The 25702-nt window shown below is 31.3% G+C and overlaps 2 protein-coding genes across 7 annotated transcripts in view; one reads left to right on the top strand and one right to left on the bottom strand.

Moving 5' to 3' along the window:
* The window catches only part of LOC146995037 (uncharacterized), a 76778-nt gene extending 51118 nt beyond the window's left edge, over positions 1–25660 (top strand). The window contains exon 7 of the mRNA XM_085825269.1: positions 24624–25660. Coding sequence (XP_085681395.1) covers positions 24624–24732 — 109 coding nt within the window. The 3' untranslated portion in view covers positions 24733–25660. The remainder of the gene's footprint in view (positions 1–24623) is intronic.
* Positions 9298–25702, bottom strand: part of Arv1 (ACAT-related protein required for viability 1) — a 71504-nt gene continuing 55099 nt past the window's right edge. For 5 of the 6 annotated variants that reach the window (XM_085825266.1, XM_085825264.1, XM_085825267.1 and 2 more), the window contains one exon: positions 9298–11439. In XM_085825266.1, the coding sequence (XP_085681392.1) occupies positions 11342–11439 (98 nt within the window). In that variant the 3' untranslated portion in view covers positions 9298–11341. Of the gene's footprint in view, positions 11440–12236; positions 12502–25702 lie in introns of those variants that run through there. The other variant, XM_085825265.1, reaches the window with a different exon arrangement.

The raw sequence follows: 25702 nt of genomic DNA, 5'->3' as shown, positions 1-25702 counted from the left end.
ACCTGATTAAAATGATTTATTCAATATCTTCACTTACTGTCTATTGAATTTTTGAATTTGAGGTATACTTGCACATAGCTACCAGTTCTTCCAGTTTTTCGTCAGATATCCTGGCTGATCACTGAATTTCGTTTTTATACTAAATAAGTATTTTTTAGCAGTGCATGAAATTCCACTAAACTTATTTTGCTTGATTTCTTCACATCATGCAAGTGATTTGAAGCATAATTTTCCTACTAAATTATCTTCTGCATATATCTGTAGAATTTTTCCATTAAGATTAAAGCACTTTTTAATAAGTTAATATTTAAATTTAATTTTATTTTACATCTGTGTATGATACGTCAGTTTATCAACACTTCAGTATACAAATTGTTAATTTTATGTTTAAAGTACTTTGATAAATTAAAGTTTTCCTTCTCTGTTCAGACTTACAGTATAAAACTGTAAAAAATAAAATAAGCCAAAGAAAAAATATTAAATTTTCAATCTTAATAAGTTGTACATCAGAATCATATTACAGATAGTTGAATAACCTTGAATCATGCATTATATATGAAATGTAATCTAATTTGGATGTGCTTTGAAATGATTTGCAGCCCAGTGTAGAAACTCTCAGTTTTTCATATTTCAAGATTGGTAGCTAGATTGAGATGGCCTTTTATTCCAATTTTTGGTATCTTGGAATCGTTTAGATTGTTAATAAAAATTGCAAATTATCCAAGTTTTTCTTATATGCAAATATGACTTTTGGCCGGAGGGAGATTTTGGTTTTCTTCCTGTTTTTCAAACTGTCTATTATTTTGGGGACATCGATACCTTGATTCTGTTCATTTTCGAAGTAAATATAATGCAGTACAAAATGAAATGAAACCGAAGGAGCATAAGGTATTTTCTATCAGAGTCAGCTATTAAAAAATCTATATACTTTTAGTCTTTTAAGTTCTTTCAGAGAAAAAGATATGCAGATTTATTCCAAAAATGAATATTTTTACAATTTCAGAGGACTTAATTCTTTTGTGAGAAAAGCGAGATTGATCTTTTGATTGGGACTGATGTTTCGGGAAAATTGCCGACTGATAACTTAGTTAGATTCAGGTCTGACAGCTGTTAAAACTAAACATGGGTGGACGAAAATTAAACAGAAACACGATGGTTCACATTTTACTTTGTTCCATGCATGTTAAAAACGTTCCTTTGAACACATTATGGGAACTTGAAATTTTAGGAAAAGCTGGTTTGTCCCAAACTGTTAAAGAAAAGTGGAAATTGTTCGTGATGGGAGATATTAACTAGAATTGCCATGGAAATGCGATATTATGCTATTGGTGTTAAAAAAAGGTTTTTGATGTTCTGTGTTGCACCAAAAGACAGATTTTCTTCTCATGCAATGAAGGGCAATAAATTTATGTGGAATGTTGTGTAACTGGCATTTTCAGTGTTTAATGAGCAAGCTCACTTTATAGAAGAGGAAAATTCCATAATGCCTACAGGCTGTTTTCACTTGTGTGGGTTTGGGAGCAACGTTGACAAACATTCTGGAGAAACTTCTGTTTTAGGGCTAATCTGGAACTTAATGTTTTGTGGAATGACTTTCTGGACTTCACAACACCCTGCATTGGGTAGATGTGAACCTAAGAAATTATTCTAGCTTTTCGTTCTCAACTGTGAATTTATCAATGAGAGATTGGGGTGTGCTCTCCCATCCATTAAAATGAATTCATATGTAATTGCTGCAGCTTTTAAAGGATCACAATAGATCTGAGGATCTCATCCCTGTATTGCTGAGCAAGTTTTCCGTTTCTGATAATGTGCAGGTCAGTATGTCTGTTGATAGAAATCTTGGCCCAGATCATCACTCTGTCTTCACTAAATAAAACACTTTCTTTTACAAATGCGGGAGTATTCCGTGAGATGATAATCGACATATTGTCAGGTTGTACACAAAAGTGAGACTCGTCTGTGAAGAATGCGTTTCTCCACTTATCTTGTCCCCATCTGAGATGCTTCTGTGCCCACCTTCTGCAGGCTGCATGATGGTCCTCTTAATAAAACAAACCATAGGTCTACAAGCATATAAATCCACGAGTTGGTTGCGAACAGTTAAAAGTTGAAACTCTAGTACCAGTAGCCCTCTGAAGGTGCTGTTGCAGGAAGGCGGCATGTTGAGTACTAATTTAAATGTATTTTATTGCGAGTTTGTTTCCATTGGTAGAAAGTTAGTTTTTGTGAGATTAGAAACTGAAACCTTGGCAACAAGGTAAAAAATTAAGTTTCAGGAAATCCAGAATTTGGGTACCTATTTGTTGTCTGACTCTTTAGCTGCAGTATATTGTTTCTAGTGGTCTAAAAAAAGGTATTCCTTGAAGCACCTCACAAGAATGGATTAAAGGAAAGAAATGATGCACTTTTCCCCTTTTGCCCAGGAACATTGAGTTGGGCATTTGGTCTGGCTGAAGAAAACACTTGAGTCAGCTTCAGGTAGAAGAGAGAGCTCATCAGGAAAGCTGTTGTTTCAAAATATTCTAAGATTGCTATAAATCGACATCAATCACTTTAACGATGTAACTTTTAATATGTACAATATTTACACATCATTAATCAAAATATTATGATTCAGTTGACAAACAAATGAAAAAAAGCTTTCACAATCGAAAATCGAAATCTTCTAAATAAGAACCGAAGTGTTCCTAAAGTGTGCGAAGCATCAAACATCCATCTATCAAACTGCCGGTAGAGAGTCTATGGAAATTCAGAAGGCACATCGTGTTAACACGCAATGCTAGCGCCATCTATCAATTAATCAAAATAATTTCCACACTTCCCACCTGAACTCTGTCAAGAGTTCACTTTAATCTAACAACAAACAAATTTATATCAATAAGTATTTTAACATATAATTATAAAACAATTGATAAGTATATTAAATGAATAGAAAATATATTCAAACTATAATCATTATAGTCAATTCTAAAAAGGGTATATTTCTTAATAAACCTGATACTTCTTCAGTAAATCTAAACTATTCTTAATCTACCTATATGAAACTAAATTAGCAAAATAAACAATTGCATAAAACATATTCAATCTTATTTATATTAATAAACAATAAAAAAATGTTAAAGTTATAAAGGATATTGGCCCTCGTTGAAATCCCAGGGGATTTCAACAGTTTGGAGCATTTTGAAACTTCTTAGTCTGTAATAAAGATAAACATAAGAAAAAATACAAAATATTATATGCGAAGCAGTTCATAGTTTTTTAGTCTGAATAGGAAGAGGACACAATTTCACGACTGGTCGTTTTATGACACCATGACCAGTTTTAATACTAGCAACTCTTGACTCTTTGATCTGAGCCCGGATGAACAGCAATTATTCTCCCTAACCTCCATTTAAGAGGCGGAAGGTTGTCTTCTTTGATGAGGACTAAGTCATTGACTTCTAAATTGTTTTGACATTTTTGCCATTTAGGTCTTTGTTGAAGCTGAGACAGGTATTCTCGACTCCATCTTTTCCAGAAGTGCTGAAAAATAAACTGTCTCACATGCCATCTGTCAATGTGATTGAAGGAACTATAATTTAGGTCTGGTTCAGTATGGCAGTTAAAGACATTCCTATTAAGAAATGACCAGGTGTTAATGCAGTTAAATCATTTGGATCAGCCGAAGTTGGACACAATGGCCTAGAGTTGAGACAAGCCTCAACCTGCGCTATCAAGGTCTGAAATTCCGGATAGGTCAGCACAGAATCACCAACAGTCCTTTTTAGATGTAATTTCATTGACTTTACTGCCGATTCCCATAGTCCAGCAAAATGGGGAGATGATGGCGGGTTGAATATCCATTTTATTTCCTCTAAAGACAAAAATTTGTGAATTTCTTGATTTTGCTTACAATGCAAAAAAAACATTTTCTGATTTCTTTGTCTGCACCTTTAAAGTTAGTACCGCAGTCACTATAAATCTCAAATGGTTTCCCTCTTCTTGCAATAAATCGTTTCAATGCACTTAAAAATGCCTTTGTTGACAAATCTTCTACCACTTCAAGATGTACTGCCTTGATTACAAAACACACAAATAAGCATACGTAATATTTAAATGATTTTTGTCCACGTCCTGCACGATGTTTAATCATGAACGGTCCAGAAAAATCTATTCCAGTTCGATGAAATGGTCGTGATTGTGTTACTCTAGATTCCGGTAGATCAGCCATTATTTGACTTGCAGTTTTAGCTCTAAGTTTGCAACACGTGATACAAGATTTTACTACTTTTCGGATAGCAGATCTAGCAGCTATGATCCAAAATTGCTGTCTAATTAAAGATAGAAGAAGTTCCGGTGCTGCATGCAGATATTTGACATGAAAGTGTCTAATTATGATTTCTGTCAGATTGTGTTTTGAAGGTAATAAGATTGGATGTTTTTCATTTTCTGATAGTTGCGCATTTTTCAGTCTTCCTCCTACACGTAACACTTTGTTGTCATCTAAAATTGGACACAAGCTAAGGAGGTTGCTATTTGTAGGTAAGTCCTTTCCCAACTCCAAACATTGAATTTCTTTAAAAAAGTGAAATCGCTGTATTATTCGGACAATACAGAAAGTTGCAGCTCGAATTTCATTACTAGATAAAAAAGACGTATTTCTTTCTAGATATGCTACTTTAGAATTCGATATGAATCTTAATATCCAAGCAAATATGCGTTGTAACTTTGGAAATGAAGATATATTTGATATAATAGCAAGTTCCTGTACAGATTCAGAAACTACAAATGAGACTGTTTTACGTGCATCTGGTAATGCCTCTTCATCTATAAGAATATTTTTAGATAAGGCAATCTCACTGCACTTTAACCAAGAAGGACCATTCCACCACAATTGATGAGATAATAGTTCTGCAGGAAATAATCCACGTGAAGCACAATCAGCTGGATTTTCCTTTCCATCAACATGACTCCAGTTCTCAGGTGGTAAGATGGATTGTATTTCAGAAACTCTATTGGATACGAATACTTGCCATTTTTTAGGATCTGACCTTAGCCATGACAACACGATTTGTGAATCACTCCAAGCTTGCACTAAATCAAAATTTATAACTAATGCAGCTTTTACAGACTGAATTAAGCGTGCCAATAACACTGCTGCACATAATTCCAGTCTTGGAATCGTAATAGATTTTAATGGTGCTACACGAGTTTTAGCTGTTACGAGTTTAACATTAATGTCAGAGTTATTGCAAGTTTTGATATAAATAACTGCTGCATAACCCCTTTCAGACGCATCACAAAATACGTGAAGTTCACATCGAAAATAATCAGGTAGCAGAATTTTCCTAGGTATATTTATAGAATTCAAAAGTTTAACTTCTCTACATAGATTTCTCCAATTTCGATCAATCTCTTCTGTTACAGGATCATCCCATGATAACTGTAATTTCCACAATTGCTGAAGGATCATTTTAGCGAGAATTACAAAAGGAGCTATCCACCCCAATGGATCGAATAGTTTTGCTACGAATGACAAAATAATTCTTTTAGTCGGAACACATTGATACTCTATTACACCGACATTACATTTGAATTCATCATTGTCCGGATGCCATTCCAATCCCAGAACTTTCAATGGTTTGTCTTCTATTACACGATGAATATTGTCACTATCTGTGTTTGTTAAGCCAGAGGTTTTTAACAATGACGGTTCACTTGTCGACCATTTGTGAAGCTCAAAGCCACCACTTTTTAGCAGATGTTGCAATTCGTCTATCAATGCAATACCTTCCGAACTATCTTTTACACCAGTTAACATATCATCAACATAAAAATCTCTTAAAACTATATTCTTTGCCTTTGGAAAGTTCAATCCTTCATCAATCGCTAACTGACTCAACACTTTGGTTGCAAGATACGGAGCAGCTGCAGTTCCATATGTAACTGTTTTCAAACGACAAACTTGTATTTGCTTATACGGGCTATCTCTCCATAATAATCTCTGAAAATCTCTATCTTTTTCATGAACCTTTATCTGTCTGTACATCATTTTAATATCAGCGGTTATTGCAATGTTATGAAGTCTAAATCTTAGTAAAATACAAATTAAGTCATCTTGTATTTTTTGGGCCTATCATTAGTGTATCATTTAAAGAAACACCTGTGGTTGTTTTAGCGCTCGCATCGAAAACAACTCTCAATTTTGTTGTTAAGCTAGAGTCCTTCAACACAAAGTGATGTGGGATATATATATATTCTCTAATTCATAATCTGTGTCTGGCACTAATTCTACGTGTTCTAGTGAAAAGTACTCTTTCATAAACTGAATATACTGGTTGTAAATTTCTTTCATAGATAACAGCCTCTTCTCCAAGTATTGAAATCTTCTGTACGCCACTTCACGGGAGTCACCTAGAATATCTCTATTATGTTTGAATGGTAATGCAACTGAATAACGACCTGATGTGTCTCTAAAATGCGAGTTTTTAAAATGTTCTTCACAAAGTTTTTCTTCATTTGTTAAAGGTTGTACATTTGGAAACTTTTCTAACTCCCAGAAAGAATTTACTAACTCATCTGTGTTTGTATTCAAATGATTTACATATACTGGCTCAAAATTTGTAGTACCCGAAATTATCCATCCCAACCTCGAATTTAGAGCAAATGGTAGATCAGGACCACGTTTGACAATTTCTCCCGTCATTAAATGCAGAAATACATTTACTCCAAATAAAATGTCCAACTGGTTGTGACTTGTAAAATAATGGATCAGCTAATTGTAAATCACTGAAGTTATCGAAGATGATTGATGACAAAGATACATAGGGAATGTTATCTGTCACCTTGTCCAGTACAAACGCTGATGTTGATACACGAATATCACTTTTAAAATGAGAAGTGAATACTAAATCGACTTCCCCATTACTTATAGTATTAAATTCTCCTAAACATGATACAGAAATGGAATTATCTTTCACTCGTAATCCTAATTTATTCACACAATCCCTTGAAATAAATGATCTCTGAGATCCAGTGTCACATAAACATCTACACTTCACAAATTTTTGTTCAGAATTTTGAACTTTTATTAAAGCAGTACACAATAAAATGTGACTGGTTTGATTACTTTTTGCATTCGAATCATAATGAGAGGCACAAACTGTGGCTGAAACATCCTTAGGACTCGTTAATTCATCTCTTTTAGGGATAGATTGCGTAGGCGGAGATATACTGTTTAACTGAGTTTTATTCTTTGAATTATTTAAAATGTGCTGTGATGCTTCTTAAAGCAATGTTGACATGTATTTAAACTCTTGCATTTTTTGAGCAAGTGCATATTAGATAAACAATTAAAACAGTAACGATTAGATTTTACAAAATCTATCCTTTGCTGAACCGATAAATTTAGAAATTTCGAACATTTGGCTAAACTATGATCTTCTTTACAATAACCACAACCCAAAGTAGCAACCAGAACATTATTCTTATTTTGAAACACAGATTTAGGTACCTTATTACCCTTTGATTTGCTATTTTGAAGTGTTCTTGCATAGTTTTTTAGGAATTCAATTAAAGTCGTAAGTTTTGGAATTTCATTAGATTTTAACTGACGTTCCCACCATAATTTTGTAGCAGGGTCTAATTTTTGCAAAATTAAATAAGTCATTAAAGTGTCACCAAAATTATCAATGGTTTGATTCAATACTTCTAAAGAACGAATTATTTCATTAATATTGTCAACTAAATTTAAAATAGCAAATGCTGATTCATTTTGAATAGTTGGTAAACTTAAAAAACGTTTAATATATGCAAAAATTTGTTCTCTCTTATTTGAATATCTTTCGTCTAACAGATTCCATGCTATTTCAAAATTACAATCCGAAATTTGAATGGCTTGAATAATGCGATATGCTTCACCTTTCAACGAAGCCTTCAAATACTGCAATTTTTGAGCATTAGATAAATTTGTATTATTTCTTACACAAGCACTGAAAAGATCTTTAAAAGCTATCCATTCTGTAATATTACCACCAAAAGTCGGTAATGTTAACTTGGGTAATTTAATATTGTCAAGAACCTGTTCTGAAATTACACCATTAGAATTATTTTTATTATTTTGATTTTTTAATATTTTTTCACCTTTAAATTTCCACAAATAAATTTTATCTGTGTACTCCTGAACATTATCTATTTCGTTTTCTAATTCTTTAGTATCTGTAATTAAACTTTCGATTTCAGAATCAAGCTTCCTTAACTCAGTTTCTTTTTGTTTCAATAATTCGACACATTCCTCTAGTTCTATTAAATTAATTTCATCTGCAGTTAAAATAGTTTCAATTTTCTTTACATAATTAGTAACACTCCTGCGTAAGACCGCTCTTTTTGTTTTAAAAGTTATAAGTTCACTCATAATTGATCAATTCAAAAACAGAAATTGTTCTTAAATCACTTAACACTATTATTAAAATGAAATCGAATTCTATGTTGTATTACAACATTGTTCTTAAAATTTAACAACAAATTAAACGAATTTTTGTTCAAAATCCACTTACCTCACAAAGTGGATAATTTTCACAAACCATATGCATATTGCGTTGTTAGAATACACTTAGAACAGTCACTATCTTCACTAGCTCTCCGGCTCGACGGACCAACAGTATGTATTCTATTAAACTTAATATGTTTCACAAACAATAATCAATCAAAAAATGGACTGTATTCCTACACTTTTATTAAATTACACTTGTCAGCGATGCAAAATAATTGATACAAAATATGCGAGCCATTCTACATGGCTGTCACAAACACAATTCTATCAATCAATTAATTATCTTGTTGCCACACATAAAGTTCAAAACTAAAGGAAGAAAAAAAAAGGAATTTACGCTGTTTGCAACAATAAAATGAAGCAAACGATACTCACATAAACAGATATAATAATTGAACTAGTCATTTTATTATTGTTCCATCAGCAGTTTTTAGTTCAGTTGTTGCCTTTGGTTAATACAAGATCATCATAAACGTTAGGATTTTTTAAATTTATGAGCTGTTCGAAGATCCATCAAATGTTGTTTTTTCCATTTAATCCACAATTGTCTAACCAAAAAACTTTGTAAATCTTTATTTTGGTCAGAGAGGACTTGGTAAAGCCATCTTTAACAATGGAATTAAAGTTTATAGGTAATGTAGAATCTTTGCAGTATTACACACTTTTGTTTTTTGTTGCATATGAAACAATTGTCATATCCTTTTGAAAACCAAACAGTGAACTGCCGACTTCTCTTGTTTTTGATGGCTGGAATTCATTTGGAATTTCCTTTTTTTTTTTTTTTTTTCAGCGTGCCCACATGTGTTAAGAAGATATTGAGCTAGCGGGTAGCTTGTATACCAATTATCGGTCCTCAGGTTACGGTTGGAACCTTCGTACGCACCAATTAGCCTTTTGGCAATGTCAGTGCTTGAATTAGACGCCGTATAAGGTCTTGGGGGGGCTTGCCACAGTAAATATCAAGCTTCAATGTATAAAACATTTGTGAGTCAACATCTGCAAAAAATTTCAGACCGTACTTTGCGGGCTTGTTGGGGATGAATTGAATAAAAGAGCATCTCCCACAAAAGGGTTCCAACTTCTCGTTGATTGTGAGTTTGTCACCTGGTGTATAAAAGTTTTGACGGATCTGGTTGAAAGATTCAAAAAATTCTCTTGGTGCAGCAAGTTAATCAGTTTTCTTCGCACATACCTTGTGCCTTTATCGTTGAATCTAATAGCAGCACACAGGTTTCTGAATTGCTTGAGACCCATGACCTTGCAAAATTTCAATTCCAGTACCGTCTTTTGCCCATGCTTCCTCCAAATTGAGTTTTGACTTTTTTCTTTTCTTTTTCTTTCTTTCTTTCTTTCTTTTTTTTTTCACCCTAATAAGAATAAAATTCCTAAAAAGGACATTTCTGCTCTATTGGTATCATACATGCTTCTCTGTGAGTTGTTTTGGAGATCATCTGCAGTCATGTTACATTTGAGATAAATACTTGTATATTGTACGATAGCATCAATCGTATTTGAATTTATGATTTTCTGGAAAGCAGAAAGCTAATCATTTATATCATCACAAGTTTTGGTACTTGGGAATATTTTTTTCATCAAATTTTTTCAAGGCGTTCTGGCGAATTTGCTCTTGAAGGGAAGTTCATTTCACTTATAAGTTTCCTTTTCTTCTTTCAGAAACTTTCCACCAACTTTCTTCTTTTTGTAAATTGTTTTTACAAAAAAGTCCTCATATTTTAAATCACTTATGTCATTTTCAACTTTACTAAAAATCGTCATTTGTTGGGGAAACATCATTTCAGGAAGCAAAATGAGGGATGTAAAGGAACATTCCCTCAATTTCTGAGTCACTTTCATGATTAGAATGTTAGATGACTTTCAATTCATTGACATCAGATGCATTATCCAAATTGTCAGACTCTTCATCAACTGAGACTTCTTCTAAAACGTGCAAATAATCTTCAGGAGGTACAATATTCTTTCTGTACATACTTTGGAGGAGCGGCGTACTGAGTTCACCTACGTGACATGTTCACAATAACTGCTTTCGGAAGGAAGACGAAAACCAGACTGACCAGAAATACCAGGTGCATTGTACTCATGGAATGTTTCTAGGAGGGTAGTGCAGGGGAGGAAGCTCAGGAAGGGGTTGTCTAAAAATAACAGCTCAAAAGATGGCATTGGCTTACTCTGTACACCAGCTCCTCCATTGCAGGGTTAATAGGATAGGTATAACTGCTTCCCAATTGCCATTTTGTAAACAGTAACTTCCAATCCAGAATTTATTTATACTTTTTAAAACAGTAAAGCTGTCATTCATGGCAATTTTATCACAATTAATGTTGGAAAAAATTCAGTGTTTAAAAACTTATTCATTGCATTCAAATACTAAATTTAATTTTGATTTTGTTCATTATGTAGATGGAATGTATTCCTTAATCAAAGTCACATGTAATTGCTAAATTTTTGTGTTTTCAATTGGTACATAATTAAGTTACTTTCATCACAGCCAGTGCACACACTATGCGTCTAGACTGAAAAGTTTTTAAAACACGCCTTGAATTTTCATTCTCCTATTTGGTGGGAATCCAGAGTATTCCTTTACAGTTCTTGCCAAGATGGAACTACTTTGAAATTTTATAATTTATATAGTATTCCACATAGTTGAACTGCGTGATCACTCTTTGATTGTTTAGTTATGAAAAATTGACATTTTTTGCTTATTTCTGGAATGTATTTTCCTGTTACATTTTAAAATATGCATTTTGACTCTTATTATTTGTTTTATATGCTTCAAAATATAAATATGAATTACAATATTGTCTTTCTGTAATAAATTCTGTTTAGGACTGGTGTCTTGAAAACCTTTAAATCTTCCAAGCTTTTTAGTAGGTGAATGTATGCCATGCCTAAAGAACATGAAAAGTATTCACATGTGAGCTTTGTTCATAATTAATAAGCATAAATTGATTTCAGTACTCAACTGATTAGAGAACTAAGTATTGAATATAGTTTTTAAAGAATTATTATAAAAGTGTAAAGTATATATTTATTACTGTTTAAATTTACTTTTAAATTACTCTTGAAATAGCAAACAGTGAGCATAAAATGACAACTTTAGCTAAAAGTAACTTTTCATGTGCATTCCGAAACTAGAATGCAGCATAAATGTTGCTCGGCTCAGTGCATCTAAAGTTATTTGCCCATTTTTTAACTACAGATTTAATACATGATGAATGCTGAATAAAAATTTATCATAGTTGAAGTATGTAAAAAATTACATTATCCATATCCTCAAATTTTACATACTGATTCTGCTGAATTTATTAGATTTTATTATTGCTAAATTTAGCTTGATTTATGCACCAAAAATGTTTAGAATATGTTTTTTAATATATAGTGATTTTATTAAGTCATTCTTAAAATCGGTCTAAATGGCACTTGTTTTTTGATTGTCCGTGCAGAATGTTTGGATAGCTTTCGAAAATGAGTGCCTTTAGGACAGACTGCAGAATACTATTTTGTTATAAGAAAATTAAAGAATGTATGACACGTTAAATGTCTAAAGTAAGATTCAAGTTTTTTTAATATATATATATATATAATTCTGTGTAACATATTGTGTATTTTCTCAGTTATTTATTTCAAAGAATTTGCCAGATTAAGATTTAGAAATGTTTTATACTACAGTTTTATAATCTCTACTGCACAAGTGTATTAAACACTTACCAATAATAAGAAAGTCTTAAATTGCCTTAAATATAAATTTTAAAAAATCGTTAAAACCACAAATTTACAATTTAATTTGAAGTTTATGAATATTTAGTATCAGTATTGCATTATGTTTCGGCTATGCAGGACTTGATGTCGAAAGTCACAATTCCATGAAGCCCACGTAGCTAACAGGGTTCGTACACATTTCCTTACATAAAAATTGACTTTTAAGGACCATCAAAGAAAAAATTAAGGACCTATATGCAAACAAAAAAAATGAATAGAATAAATCAATTATCCATACAACTGACTACATGCTTGTAATTTCACTTTAAGAAACTAACAGAAGTGTGTATTATGCACTGTTATTAAATTCAATTTAATTCTTACCATAAAACAATTTTGAAAATTAAACTAACTCCCTAAAAGTTATGAAGTAGATAACATTAATTTAAGAACATAATTCCTTGAAAAACATGTATAAGTATATTTTACACTAATAACAGTCACTATTTTAGAGATTTAAGGATTATTATTTAACTTATTTGATATTTATTTAAACACAGTCAGCTACTATTATAATCACAATGTAAGAATATTTTGCATATTAAAATAACTGATTTGTAAACATACAATTTATTTCCTTGGTTTTTTGAAAGATACTAGAATAATAAACTGTACAATAAAAGATACAAAACATTTGTGCTTTTTTTAAATCTGAAATCTTTTCAGCTATTTTAACATCTAATTTATTTATGTCTATTTCCTTTTCTTTAACTATTCTTCTAAGTTCATTTGCTTTGATAAACAAATCCATGTTTCTGCTGGTCTCAGCTTCATCTGCTAAAGCATCTACTTCTTCATTAATATCTTTAATGTCCCTTTGAAGAAATTTTTTATTCTGCTTCATATAATCAATTTTTTCCTCAATAATATTTCTTTTCCTCTTTGAATTTTCAGATTTAGTTAATTTTTGTTCTTCTAAATACTGCATATATTTAGACCTTGCAGAAGCTGCTGCTGATCTCATTTCTTTATTCATTTCAATATTAAGAACACCTCCAGAAAATTTTATGTAATCAAATACTGTGCATTGAAAAATGTATGATGATTCACTTAAATTTTCAATTTTAATTGTTTTATTTACAGAGAAGCCCCTTTCCACAGAGGCCTATCCATGTGACAAGAATCATTTTCACTATTTTCCATACTTTTGAATAGTGAAAATCATGAAAATAAGAAGTGAGAAATGTGTCAAGAGAGATATTTTGAGGCTCAAAAGTAGAAAATTCATGTAAATTTGTCTAGAAACTCCAAACTGCAGCAGAATTTCATCACAATCATCTTGTAAAACACGTTTATTCCGCATTAACTACCGTTATAACTACTTGCATTTTGTTCTGGGCTTTCTCTGGACTTTTAACCATCAATCACGGGTCTATACAAGATGCATTTCGAATAAGAGAATAATTTATTGGACAGTTAGACATTAAGTGTTGTTGAACTTCTTGTTTTAATGCAAAACTTTCAGCTTGTGAAATGTCCTTCTTGCGGCATTTATCATTCATTAACTGCTCAGCAATGAATCCCAAATAAACTTTACTTTTATCATTATAACAATTTGGATAATTAAAATTAAATTTATAAAGATTTTCTGCTTTAGTTATTTTTGAATATTCTAGTTTCAAAATTTTAAAGTGCTGAAGGCAATCATTTACAAGTTTTACGATATCTTCAGCAAAAAAGGGAATAAGTGGTTTATCACTTTGATAATATTAAAGGAAAGGCAATAATATTTTTGACAGAGAGAGAAAAAAATTTAATTTTATAAGAAATGCTTTATTAGTTGCCTCCAAAATATTTGAGAAGGATTTCGATGCATTATTTTAAACTTCCCCATTTCAAATTTTTTAATGTACAGTAACAAGTCATCCCATATTTCATTGGCTTTCAACTGCTGGGGCATTTTGCAACCATCGGTAAAAACAGAACTTCACAGGTAGCTTTTTTAAGCCAGATATACTTAAAAAATCTTCATGTCTTGCAGGAGAATCTTTAAAATCCAATATAAGGAGGAAAATATTGATGGAATGTCCTAGCCAGTGGATAACATCCCATGCTTGATAGCATTGTTAAGAATGTGTAAACTGCATGTCCCTAATGTCAAGCATTGAATGTTATATTCCTTTTTCAAGTCCTGTTGCAACAAATCATAAAATCTCCAGTTTACTGCATGACCATCCATCGATATTTGTAAGAGTTATGACAAGTCTAGTTTTTCAACACATTTATAATATTTGGATAAAATAATTTCACTTGTTGCATGGCCTATAAATGCAGAAGTAAGGTACTGAGTTCTGACCTTATTTTCGTGATGCCAGTACCTCACATGAATATCTAGTTGTTTCTTTTGATTTGTCAGATTAAGAGTCTCATCAAATAGTAATGTAAAAAACTCAGCATTTTTACAATGCTTTAGTAACAAAGTTTTAAAATAAGGGCCAAGACCAAAATAACAGATATAAGCACATTTCTTTTCACCACATGAAAACTGTTTTGCAATGGAACTATCCGGGAACATTTTAGTGAATAACGGCCCAATATCATCGCACGATTTAAAAGAATAGTGGCTTTTGATGCACTTAAAAGCCCACAATATTTCTGCATCTGTAACTTCAGATTTGAAAAGAAAAGAATTGATTTTATTATTTTCTACACTTATTGATGTTGAATTAGCAGTTACATCTTTTCCCTAAGTAGATGGTTCTTCTAACTTGACAAAATTCATGATACTGTTAGAAGAAACTGCAGTTGAGAAGGGAGAGATGTTTTGCACCTAAAAGGGGCATTACATGCAAGGCATTAGTAAAATTAAGTATCGTATATATATGTATATATATATATAAGAAATGTATACTGAAAATATACATTTTTTACTACATATATATATATATATATATATATATATATGTAATATACAGTACAAAGTACGAGATCCGGACATCCAATATCTGGAATGATCTAAAATCCGGACCTCAAAGCCCCCACCAACCAATTTTTTAGGGCTTTTTTTGGAGGGAAGAGGTATGCTTTACACATGCGCATTAGATTTTTTTCCTCATCATAAAAAAACATGCCGGAAATCCTGATTCTTAATCTCAGTTTGGCGCTAAATAAAATATCTTATTATTGAAGAAATAATTATTTTAGCATAAATTTGTGAAATTAGTAACTTGACTCCATAACTGCGTATCTGCTTGGCATAATCTGAAACCGAAACATTTGTTAATTTTACACCAACTAATATTTTATATCCTTGATGCCGAAATCGCGAATCAATATTTATTGTATTTTGCTTTCATCACCGCATGTTTATTAACGGATGACAACTTGAGTGATGACTTATGCAGCGACGCCAAATAACAGAGTATTTTTCGATTACAGATTTAAGTTTAATGCGCTAAAATGTTGACAAGGGGAAATTTAACAAAAATTTCTTTCCTTATTCTAAAAATAGATTCTGTTAATGATATTCATAGGACAAACGATTATATTTAGTGCTATTTGAATTAATAATAACTGATTTGTTATTCACATAAAGCCAGAACCAGCGCCAGAGCTCACATGGCCGCACCAGGCGGCAGAATTTAGCGAAGTTAAACAGAAGTTTTTCATTGCGATGACAATGCCCAATCATCAATCAATTAACGGAGAGTGAAATCTGTAGTATGGTTTTAAATCCAGAAAATACAGCTACCGATAGTGAAGAAAGTAACAGAGAGGTTACTGAACGAGAAAAAATTTTGATTGACGAGTTATTCGGAATTCTCGACACAGCAATTATAGGACTTGAACAATGGAACTTAATAACTGAACAAGAAATTATATGTCTATAGTATTAGTCTAAAGTATTAGCAAAGAAAACAAATCAAACAACTCGCATTGAAAGAAATGTTTAATAAAGTAAACATATAAATATTAAGCTCTTTTCTTTTGTAAATTTTGATACCCTTTAAATCATAAATGCTTCATTATTTCATAAATCACGATTTCATATTTTCAATTTTATAATTTCTACGTACCATCTTAGTAGATTTAAAATGATCCAATGTCCGGAAAAATCTCAAATCTGGGATCGCCGAAGTCCAGACCTCGCACTTTATACTGTATAAATATATATATATATTCTGTATTATATATATATATATATATATATATAATACGGAATGTATATTTTCAGTTAAACTTCTACCCAATAACTTTAGTAATTCATGAAAGTTAATTTTGTGTCTAGTTAATTCAGTAAAATTAGTTTCAATTAGTTGTTTTCAACTTTAAAAATATTTAAAAAATTTTAATTAGTTAGTTGTTTTCAACTAATAATTGTATCGCCATTAGCAAAAATAATGCATTACTATTAACAGCATAGGATTAAACCAAATACTTATAATTGTCTATTGAAGCTTTAAAACGTATTTCCGAACTTCACTTTTACTCGGCTAGCATTACCGAATTTGCTCTTGGCGACCTAAAATCGAAATGGAGCCAACAAATTTCCCGCGAAATCGATAACAGACCATCTGCAGAAATAAACTCATAATCCCAATATCCCATACATATAGTATGTGCAAAAGAGAATAAACTCTGTAGAAGGTGATAAAAAAATAATTTATGGCTTAATTGAAACAAACACAGAAATTAAGCTAAGCAAAACCGTGTAAAAACAAATTGAAACTATAAAACGAAACTTAATTTTCATGTGAATTTTCAGCGCTGACTCTCCCATTCTAGAAATTTCAATTTGTTTCAGACAAAGACCACATTTAGCTTTATAAGGATTGTCATCCATCAATATCCAGTCTTTGTAGTCAGCTTGATGAGGCCACAGTTTATTGTTCCTATTGGTGTCAGAAGGGTTGTGGCCTTCCAGGTTGGGACTGCTCTAATTTTGGCAAATATTTTCAGAATTCCCTCCCCCCTTTTTTTTTTCCTCGAGCATCTTCATCATCACTTTTGCCTCTTAAAAAACTTCCGGCTTCACGCTTTCGTCACAATCTGCCTAAATTTACGGATAATACCTGTTTCGAAAGATTGGGTGAATAGTCAGACACCGATACTTTCGTTCGGGTAGCTAATTGTGTGGGTTTTTTTTTTTTTTTTTTTTTATCGTTTGCAACGCAAATATGCCAACAGATTGGTTAAGAGCTGTGTAATTTTAATTCCATATTCATGAGAAATCGCAATTCACACTGAGAATGGCAATCTTTAGAAATGATAAGAAATGTCAAATGAGCAAAATTAAAAACCGTTTATTCATTTTGGCCAAAATTAAGGACTTTTAACCTTTTAACTGTCATGCCCGAGATAATCTCGGGTACAACACTAGTGTTCGAAAATGTCACGCCCGAGGTAAATTTTTTTTTTTTGAGTGCATCGTATTGTTATACCCGAATATATATCGGGAGACGTTTATTTCGGCTTCATCTTTTTATCAAACCCGACTGTATCTCGGGAAAAATTTGACAATTTGTGTACCCAAATCATCAAAATAACTTGACAGTTAAAGGGTTAAGGACCAAAAATCATTTTTGAAAAAATTAAGGACTTTTAAGGACCGTACAAACCCTGAGCTAGGTTACCATTTTCACGACTACAAAGACTTGAACGCAAAGCAGTAATCGATTATCGCTCAGATTGGGATCATTTGATCCTTCAAAAGCAGAACTTTGGTCCGGGACAGAAGTCCAGCTGAGACATTTTCGGTGAGGTTTGAAAAAATCCCACATAGTCGCAACATCGTTTCTGTGCCAGGCGGGATTTCACTCAACAGCAAGGCTCTTTTTTTTTTTTCTAGGAATCCTCCCGTTTAAACTAGTGTTACCAGAATCTCGTTTCTCAGAAAAGTCCTGTATGGCAGGGATTGTAGCCAAGTGTGATAAACGTCTTCAGGGTCTCTTTACATCTTAAGAATCTTGCTTCTTTCTTCTCACAAGTTTAACAGTACTCATAGAGAGACATTATACAGTTTGATGTAAAAACTCAAAAAATTATTTCATTCTATCTGTATGATTTATTTTATTATTTTGATGTTTTAAATGAGTGCTTGATATGAGACAAACCTCATTTTGTATGTACGGACAGGGTTCGAACAGTCCTTAGGTTTTTTGGAAACAATTTCTGATCCTTAAGTTTGCCCAAAATGTGCAAAAGATACTTAAATTTTTATTCATCTGACATTTCTGTATATTTATTATGGCTGCCATTTTGAGTGTTAACATTTTGGAGGAATATTTTTTTGCTGATTAACTAACAAATATGGTTAACCTTTAAAAATGAGTATATTTCTAATATAAGCAGTGGCGTACTCAAGTTTCTGAGCAAGAAGTGAAATATGCATTTCAAAATTATTTCATTTTTTCTAATGAGAGCTCTTAAATAACTTAATGCTTTTGAGGATATGAATTCTTTTATTAAACGGTTCTAAATTTTTGACTTGTAGACAGGTGATATTAAGATCCATTTCTAAAGAAAATTTTCAATGCGGAGATCAGTGAACTTTTCGACAGTTTTTTTAGAACATTATAACATTCATGAATTTCATCAAAATAATGGTAATATATTACATAAATTATATTTACGAAATAACATTAACCCATATCATACCAAGCATGAAAAAATTAATACAATGGTATAATCCACTGCTATATCATTCAATGCTTTTGAGAATGTGAATTCTTTTATTAAACGGTTCTAAATTTGGCGACTTGTAGACATTTAGGCGATATTAAGATCAGTTTCTAAAGAAAATTTTTAATGCAGAGATCTGTGAATTTTTTGGCACTTTTTTTAGAACATTATAACATTAATGAATTCCCTCAGAATACTGGTAATATATTACATAAATTATATTTACAAAATAAGATTAACCTGTATCATACCAAGCACTAAAAATATAAATACATTTTTATAAATTCTTAAATATGTGTTTCTCTAAAGACAATGGTATAATCCACTGCTATATCATTCTTACTTAAGTGGAATGGGAGAAAGCATTTTAAGCATAGTCCAATGCTACATTTTTTACAGATAGTTGTTGGTTTTGCTGTGCAAGTTTTTAGCTGGCATCTCCTTTGTCCATTTTATGGGGTTTTCACAACATGTTCATTTTGAAGCTCTAGAAAATCTTCATTAACGTGTTGAACAACAAGTTTTCTGCAAGATGATTTTCTTGGAATAGAAAGTCCCAAATAGGCAAATGTTATGTCTTTTTGAAAATCAAACAGGCTAAAATTTTCATCACTAAATAGCTGATTGAGCTTCCATGAAGCAACAAATGCTGTTTCATACGTATTAATAAATAAAGGCTCTTTCTTTCCTTGAATTTGAAGTAACATGAGCTGCTGCAAGAAATGCAAGGAAAATTTAACTCTTAGGTAAAATTTTTTGATAATGTTTTTTAGTGGTATAAAAGTATGGAATATTATTCTCAATAAATTTATATAAGTTTCTTTCTTTTTTTTTTTTTTTTTATTTTTTTGAGATCAAATTTTTAATAGTACTTTGAAAACATAAGCAAAAATATCTGCACAAATCCCCAATTAAAAAAATATCCAAATTAATTATAACTTTCGATAAATATATAGTTATAAGTTTAAAAGTTTTTATTTATACTATATATTCGATAAATATATAGTATAAATAAAAATATATAGTTAAATGACTCTTAAATAATAAATCATCTTTAATTTGATTATTTTTTATATAAAGACCATTTATGTGTGCTGTCTTATTTTTAGGATGCTGAGGAAACATGGCTTAAAATAAAGCATTATTTTCCCTTTTACCATATTATAAAGTAAATTTACTTTCCACTTTAGCAACTTACTACTACAATATTTTGAATCTAAAAAACAAACAAGGTAATAAATGCTATAAAGCAAAATTTATAAAACAATTCTTAGCAAAATAGCTGTGTAATTATTGTAAAAATGTCTTTTATTTTTTCATGGCAAAAGTTTTTCCCTATGTACAGCTTCTCCATAAAATACATTTAAAATTTTTTTTCACCCCCCTTCAAATACTTCTGTCTTTTTGCTGTTACAAAACTGGTAGAGGTAACTTTTCTTTCAGATTTTAGACACTCCACTTTGGAAAGTTTAGAAGGATTGGAAGGAAAGATTTATAGACCTACGATTTTAGAAGATTCTGGAAAAATGTGACAAAAAGAAAAATGTTTTCATGATATTAACTCTTAATGGATATACTTAACAGAAAGTTTGTGATGAATTTCTTACTTTTGGAAGAACAATGAAAACATATTTGAATATTTTAGTTCTTATATTAGAAGTAATTTTCTCAACATGTTTATCTTTGGTTTATTTTTTCTACTTTTTATGACACAAGCATGGCAAATATCAAAAATGCTTGTAATCTTATCACATGGACAAACATTTAGAAAGGAAGTTTTCTGTTACTAAAGAAATTGAGAACTGATGATTTAAAAGATTTATCTTATATGCCTCAATGGATCATACACAGAGCTGGCAATAGGCATTTTCTGTGGAAATTATTTTGATTATTTAATAGATAGCGCTAGCGTTTCATGTTAAACATGACGTGCCTTTTGACTTTCCAGAGGCTCTTCACCGGCAGATAAATAGATAGTTCGCACACCAATTGATTAGGAATATTTTGGTTCCTATTAAAAGATTAGATTTTTCGATTGTAGAAGTATATAGATCTTGTTTGATCATAGCAATACTGAACCACTGACTGCTTTAATCAATGATCTGTATATATTGTAAATATTAAACTTTACATTTTTAAAACTTATTCAATGTCGATTTCTCTCAACCTTTGAAGCTGGTGCATCGCCCAAGAAATTGGATTTAGCACATTGCAAGTGTGCGAAGACAGCAAAGGAGGCTAAATTTTCTATTTTGTAAAGTAGAACAATGTTGGAAGAGACTGTTGTTAAATTAAAATCTGAACAAAAAGTTATCAGGACCACTGTGTCCAAGATTCTGAAAAAATCGAGATGAAATTAAGTAAAGAAGAAATTAGTACAAGTACATTAGATAAAAATTTAGATCAATTAATCGTGAAATTATGCTCAAATAGAGCGTGATTTGAAAGTAGAGGCGAAAGATTTCGAAACTGAAGTCCTACCCTTTATAGAACACGAAGAGAAAATCCGGTTATGGCAATTTAGAGTGAAGAAAGAATTGAACAAAGTGACAAATTGGGGTAATGAAAACATTCTTAATGAAACCGCTAAAGATTCTAAAAATGAAAGCAGTAAATTTACTTGCCTCCCAAAATTAACTATCTCTAAATTCTACGGAGATTATACCCAGTGGACAAGCTTTTGGAACTCTTTCAGAGTAGCAATCCATGATAATGAATGTTTAACAAAATTGAAAAATTTAATTATTTAAAATCTTATTTATGCAAACACGGTAGAAGGTTTTTGTATTTCGGAACCAAATTACGATGAAGCTATTGAAATACGTAAAAACAGGTTTGGCAGAAAAGATATCATTATAAACTCACATATGCAAAAACTCCTGAATTTTGTCCCCCGGTAACCAATTCCAGTGACACTTTAAAACTTCGCAAACTTTGCGACACTATAGAAACTCGAATACGCAGCTTGAGATCATTAGAAGTTACAATGGATAAATAACAGTTATATGTTGATCCCGGCAATAATGAAAACACTGCCATCTGATATAACTTTAGAATTCATTTGTAAAACGAATTCATCATCCTTTTTTAACAGCGATGAGTTATTGCAATTTGTTCATTCGGAAATGGAATGTTGCGACAGTAACCATCTTTTGCTCTCTATTCATAAATCAGAAAATACTTTATGTATTTATAAAGGGAAGGAGAATATAGCGTCCTCCGCTTACCAGGTCTTGGTGCCATTTAGTGAAGACGAAGCTACTAATTGGTATCTGTTTTGTAATACGTCCAATCATGTTACTGGAAACACAATCATTGAAAGTTGATGAGAGGAGAAATTTTCTGTACAAGCAAAGATGTTATGCTTGAAATCGAAACATTGTATAAAAGAATGCAAAAGGGATGTTGTTTGTTCTAAATGCAAGGGCATTGTTAAAGATGGCCCTACCAAATCCTCTCTGACCTAAAGAAAGTTTTATTGGTTAGACAATTGTGGACTAAATGAAAAAACGTGATTTAATGGATCTTTGGAAAGTTCATCAATTACAGAATCCTAATTCTTATGATGATCTTGTCTTAATAGAAGGCAACAAGTGCAAACTTTTGTAGAAGTGTTGGCAAAGTGTACACGTTTTTCGTGGTCATGACAACAATGTTCATTCTTCTGAAGTAAAAACTACTGATGGTACAATAATAAGATGACCAGTTCAATAACCAGTTCTTTTGAACTTTAAAAACAATATTTATTATTTATTAATAAGAGATGATTCAGTATGTTTTTCTGCAATTGTTTATTTTGCTAGTTTAGTTTTGTATGATTATGAATAGTTTAGATTTATTGAAGTAGCGTCAAATTATATTTGATGTTAACATACATTTTTTTTATAATTTAGTATAGTAATTATAGTTTGAATATATTTTCTATTCATTTAATAAACATGTTGTCTTGTAATTATACGTTAAAATACTTGTTGTTAGATTAATGTGGACTCTTGACAAAGCTCAGGTGGGGAATGTATGGAAATTATTTTGATTATTTTAATAGATGGCACTAGCATTTCTTGTTAAACGTGACATGCCTTTTGACTTTCCAGAGACTCTCCACCAGCAGATAGATACTTCACACACTACTTGATTAGGAACACTTCGGTTCCTATTAACGGATTCGATTGTTAAAGATCTTGTTTGATCATTGCAATATTGAACCACCGAATGCTTTAATCAATGATCTGCATACAATGCAAATATTAAACTTTACATTTTTAAAACTTATTCGATGTTGATTTCTCTCAACCTTTTGACACCTTTTCTCACCTGATGCTATCTGTGGATCCTAAATTCTGCTCTCAGTGCCTGTCCTAAATTTAAAAAGTTTTGCCATTTCTAGATTGTGTTTCACGGTGTGACACTAAATTTTAAAAGTTCTGCCACACTGGCTCTGTAACCGGCACTTGCCATATATCATTTTGTATTTATTCTTAATTGTTTACATTACTAAAGAAATGAAATTAGCAGCTTTTTCTATACATTTTAAATACAGTTAGTTTTTCAGAATAACATAAATCTATAACCTTTTAACTGTCATGCTCGAATATTACTCCAACTAATTTTATTTTATTTTATTTTTTTTTTGAGTGCATTGTATTGTTTTATCTGAATATATATTGTGAGAAGTTTATTTCAACTTCAATTCAACAGATGACACAACAATTCAACACTTTGCTAAAGGTTTCAAAGGATAGAGATTAAAGTGTGCAGCATTTTTCTTTTAATTTTTTGATTGTGAGGCAAACATTTCATTTTTGGAATAAAAAAAATTGACAATTTATGCACCCAAATCATCAAAATAACTTGACAGTTAAAAGGTTAATTAAATCAAAAAAAAAAAATTAAAACATATTGAAGAAAGGAACTGGATACACAAAGAGAAAAAAATTATTCTTCAAAGATATGTACAGTTATTATTATGTAAATTACCCAGTCGTTTATAATTTCAGCCTTTACTATAATTTCCCATTTCTATTTCCTCACCAGAATGCTTTTAAACTGAGGTTTTTGAATTGCAATACAGTGTTACTGGCCTCCACTTGCACGCTGCATTAGTTCCTGCCAGCTCTGATAATTTTTAATTATTCATCTTTGCAGTATTACTGCCAATATTTGAATTTGTTACAACAATAGTTATTGAGTCAGCTTAGATTAAAATTAAATTAAACCTGATGTCACACAGGGTTTGAGGATGAAATATTTCCGAGTGTCTTTTGGGAATGTGTTGGGGTTATATTTAGTTTCATTCCGTTAGCCATAGAAACCAAGGAAAAGCGAAAGCAAACAACGTATTATAGTGCAAAATATGTAATGTATGACTGTGTGTCGATCCTTGTTTTAAATTATTTTATACACAGCAGAATTTTTAAATTGGAATTTAATTACCTGCAAGTAATTCTCATTTAGTTTTTTTTTTTTTTTTTTTTTTTTTTTTTTTGTGTTGTATTTGTACTTTTTTCATGTTTATAGTATTTATTTCTGTGTGTATAGTTATGATTTTAGTATTTTCCCTGTTTAATTTATTTCTATTAATGTGATATTCTTTATATAAATACACATTAAAAACAAGTACACTAAATACATAACTTCAAAAATTGAAGTCATTATATCAAAATGCTGATTTTATACGATCTTGGAAAATTAGGCTAACTGCTGAAAATGTGCGGGCCGGTGACGACGATCCATTTCAGCAGGTCCGATCCGTGATTGCGCTTCGTTCTTCTGGTGCTGGTCCTTCAGGGGTTAATATATAATTATCCTAATGCCGTTTATGAATCAATGTCATAAATTATGTGCATTTTAAACTGTGAAATGTTTGTGATTTTAATAAATAAATGAAAAAATTTAATAGTGGCCATGTAAATCTATAATGACTAAGGTTATCTAACTACCTAATTTATTTATAACTAATTGCTCACCTTTAAAAGTTATCTCTGCATATTACAGCAAGTTATTGCCTTTCATTAATCTTTACCATGGTCACATGCTATACCACAAAAATGTAAAATTAATGCAAAACTTATTCTTTGCATCTAGTGAGATTTAAAATAATATAAAACAACTAGTCACCTCTGGTGCATTAGTGGCTTAGCTTTAAAGTATATTAACTGGGTTACAACCCCAGGAACTGTACATGAAGCTATGACACTAACTGCATCAGACGGACAGAGCACAACTAATTTTCAGTTGCTTATGTCAGGCTTTCAGCTTTGTTCTGATCAGCAGGTCTCTTTCTAGGCAAGCAGAAGCAGTGGCAACAGCCAGTCTTCTGTTACAAAGTATGCTGATTATAGTTTTACTTCTTATCTTAACCTATGCCATTTCACATAAAATCTACTTGTTATTTACTAACCTGTACTACCTGCTATTTACTAAACCTCTAGACTGAGCATGTATGAGAAAAAATGACACATAAAAGAAAAAATCAACATAAAGCTATCTGTTAGTAAAATGTAAATAAAATGTCACTAATCTTCTTTCAAATATGTCCAGTTTTAAAGTATGTGTATATATGTATATTTGTGATATGTATTCATGTGACAAAGAATTATCCTTCTTAAGAACATACTTTTGTTTATTAAGTATAATTAAGAAAATTACAGAATATAACTTGCTAATTCTGATTTTTAAATGGAAAATTTAAGAAGACATATTTAGTAGCAGTAGTAGTATAATGTTATATAACAGTAAATAAATGAAAATAATTATAAACTTCTAAAAATA

Source organism: Stegodyphus dumicola, chromosome 10, assembly GCF_044657685.1.
Source record: "Stegodyphus dumicola isolate Sdum_Otavi_A_Nest chromosome 10, ASM4465768v1".
NCBI lineage: Eukaryota > Metazoa > Arthropoda > Arachnida > Araneae > Eresidae > Stegodyphus > Stegodyphus dumicola.
This window is presented reverse-complemented; position numbering and strand designations above follow the sequence as displayed.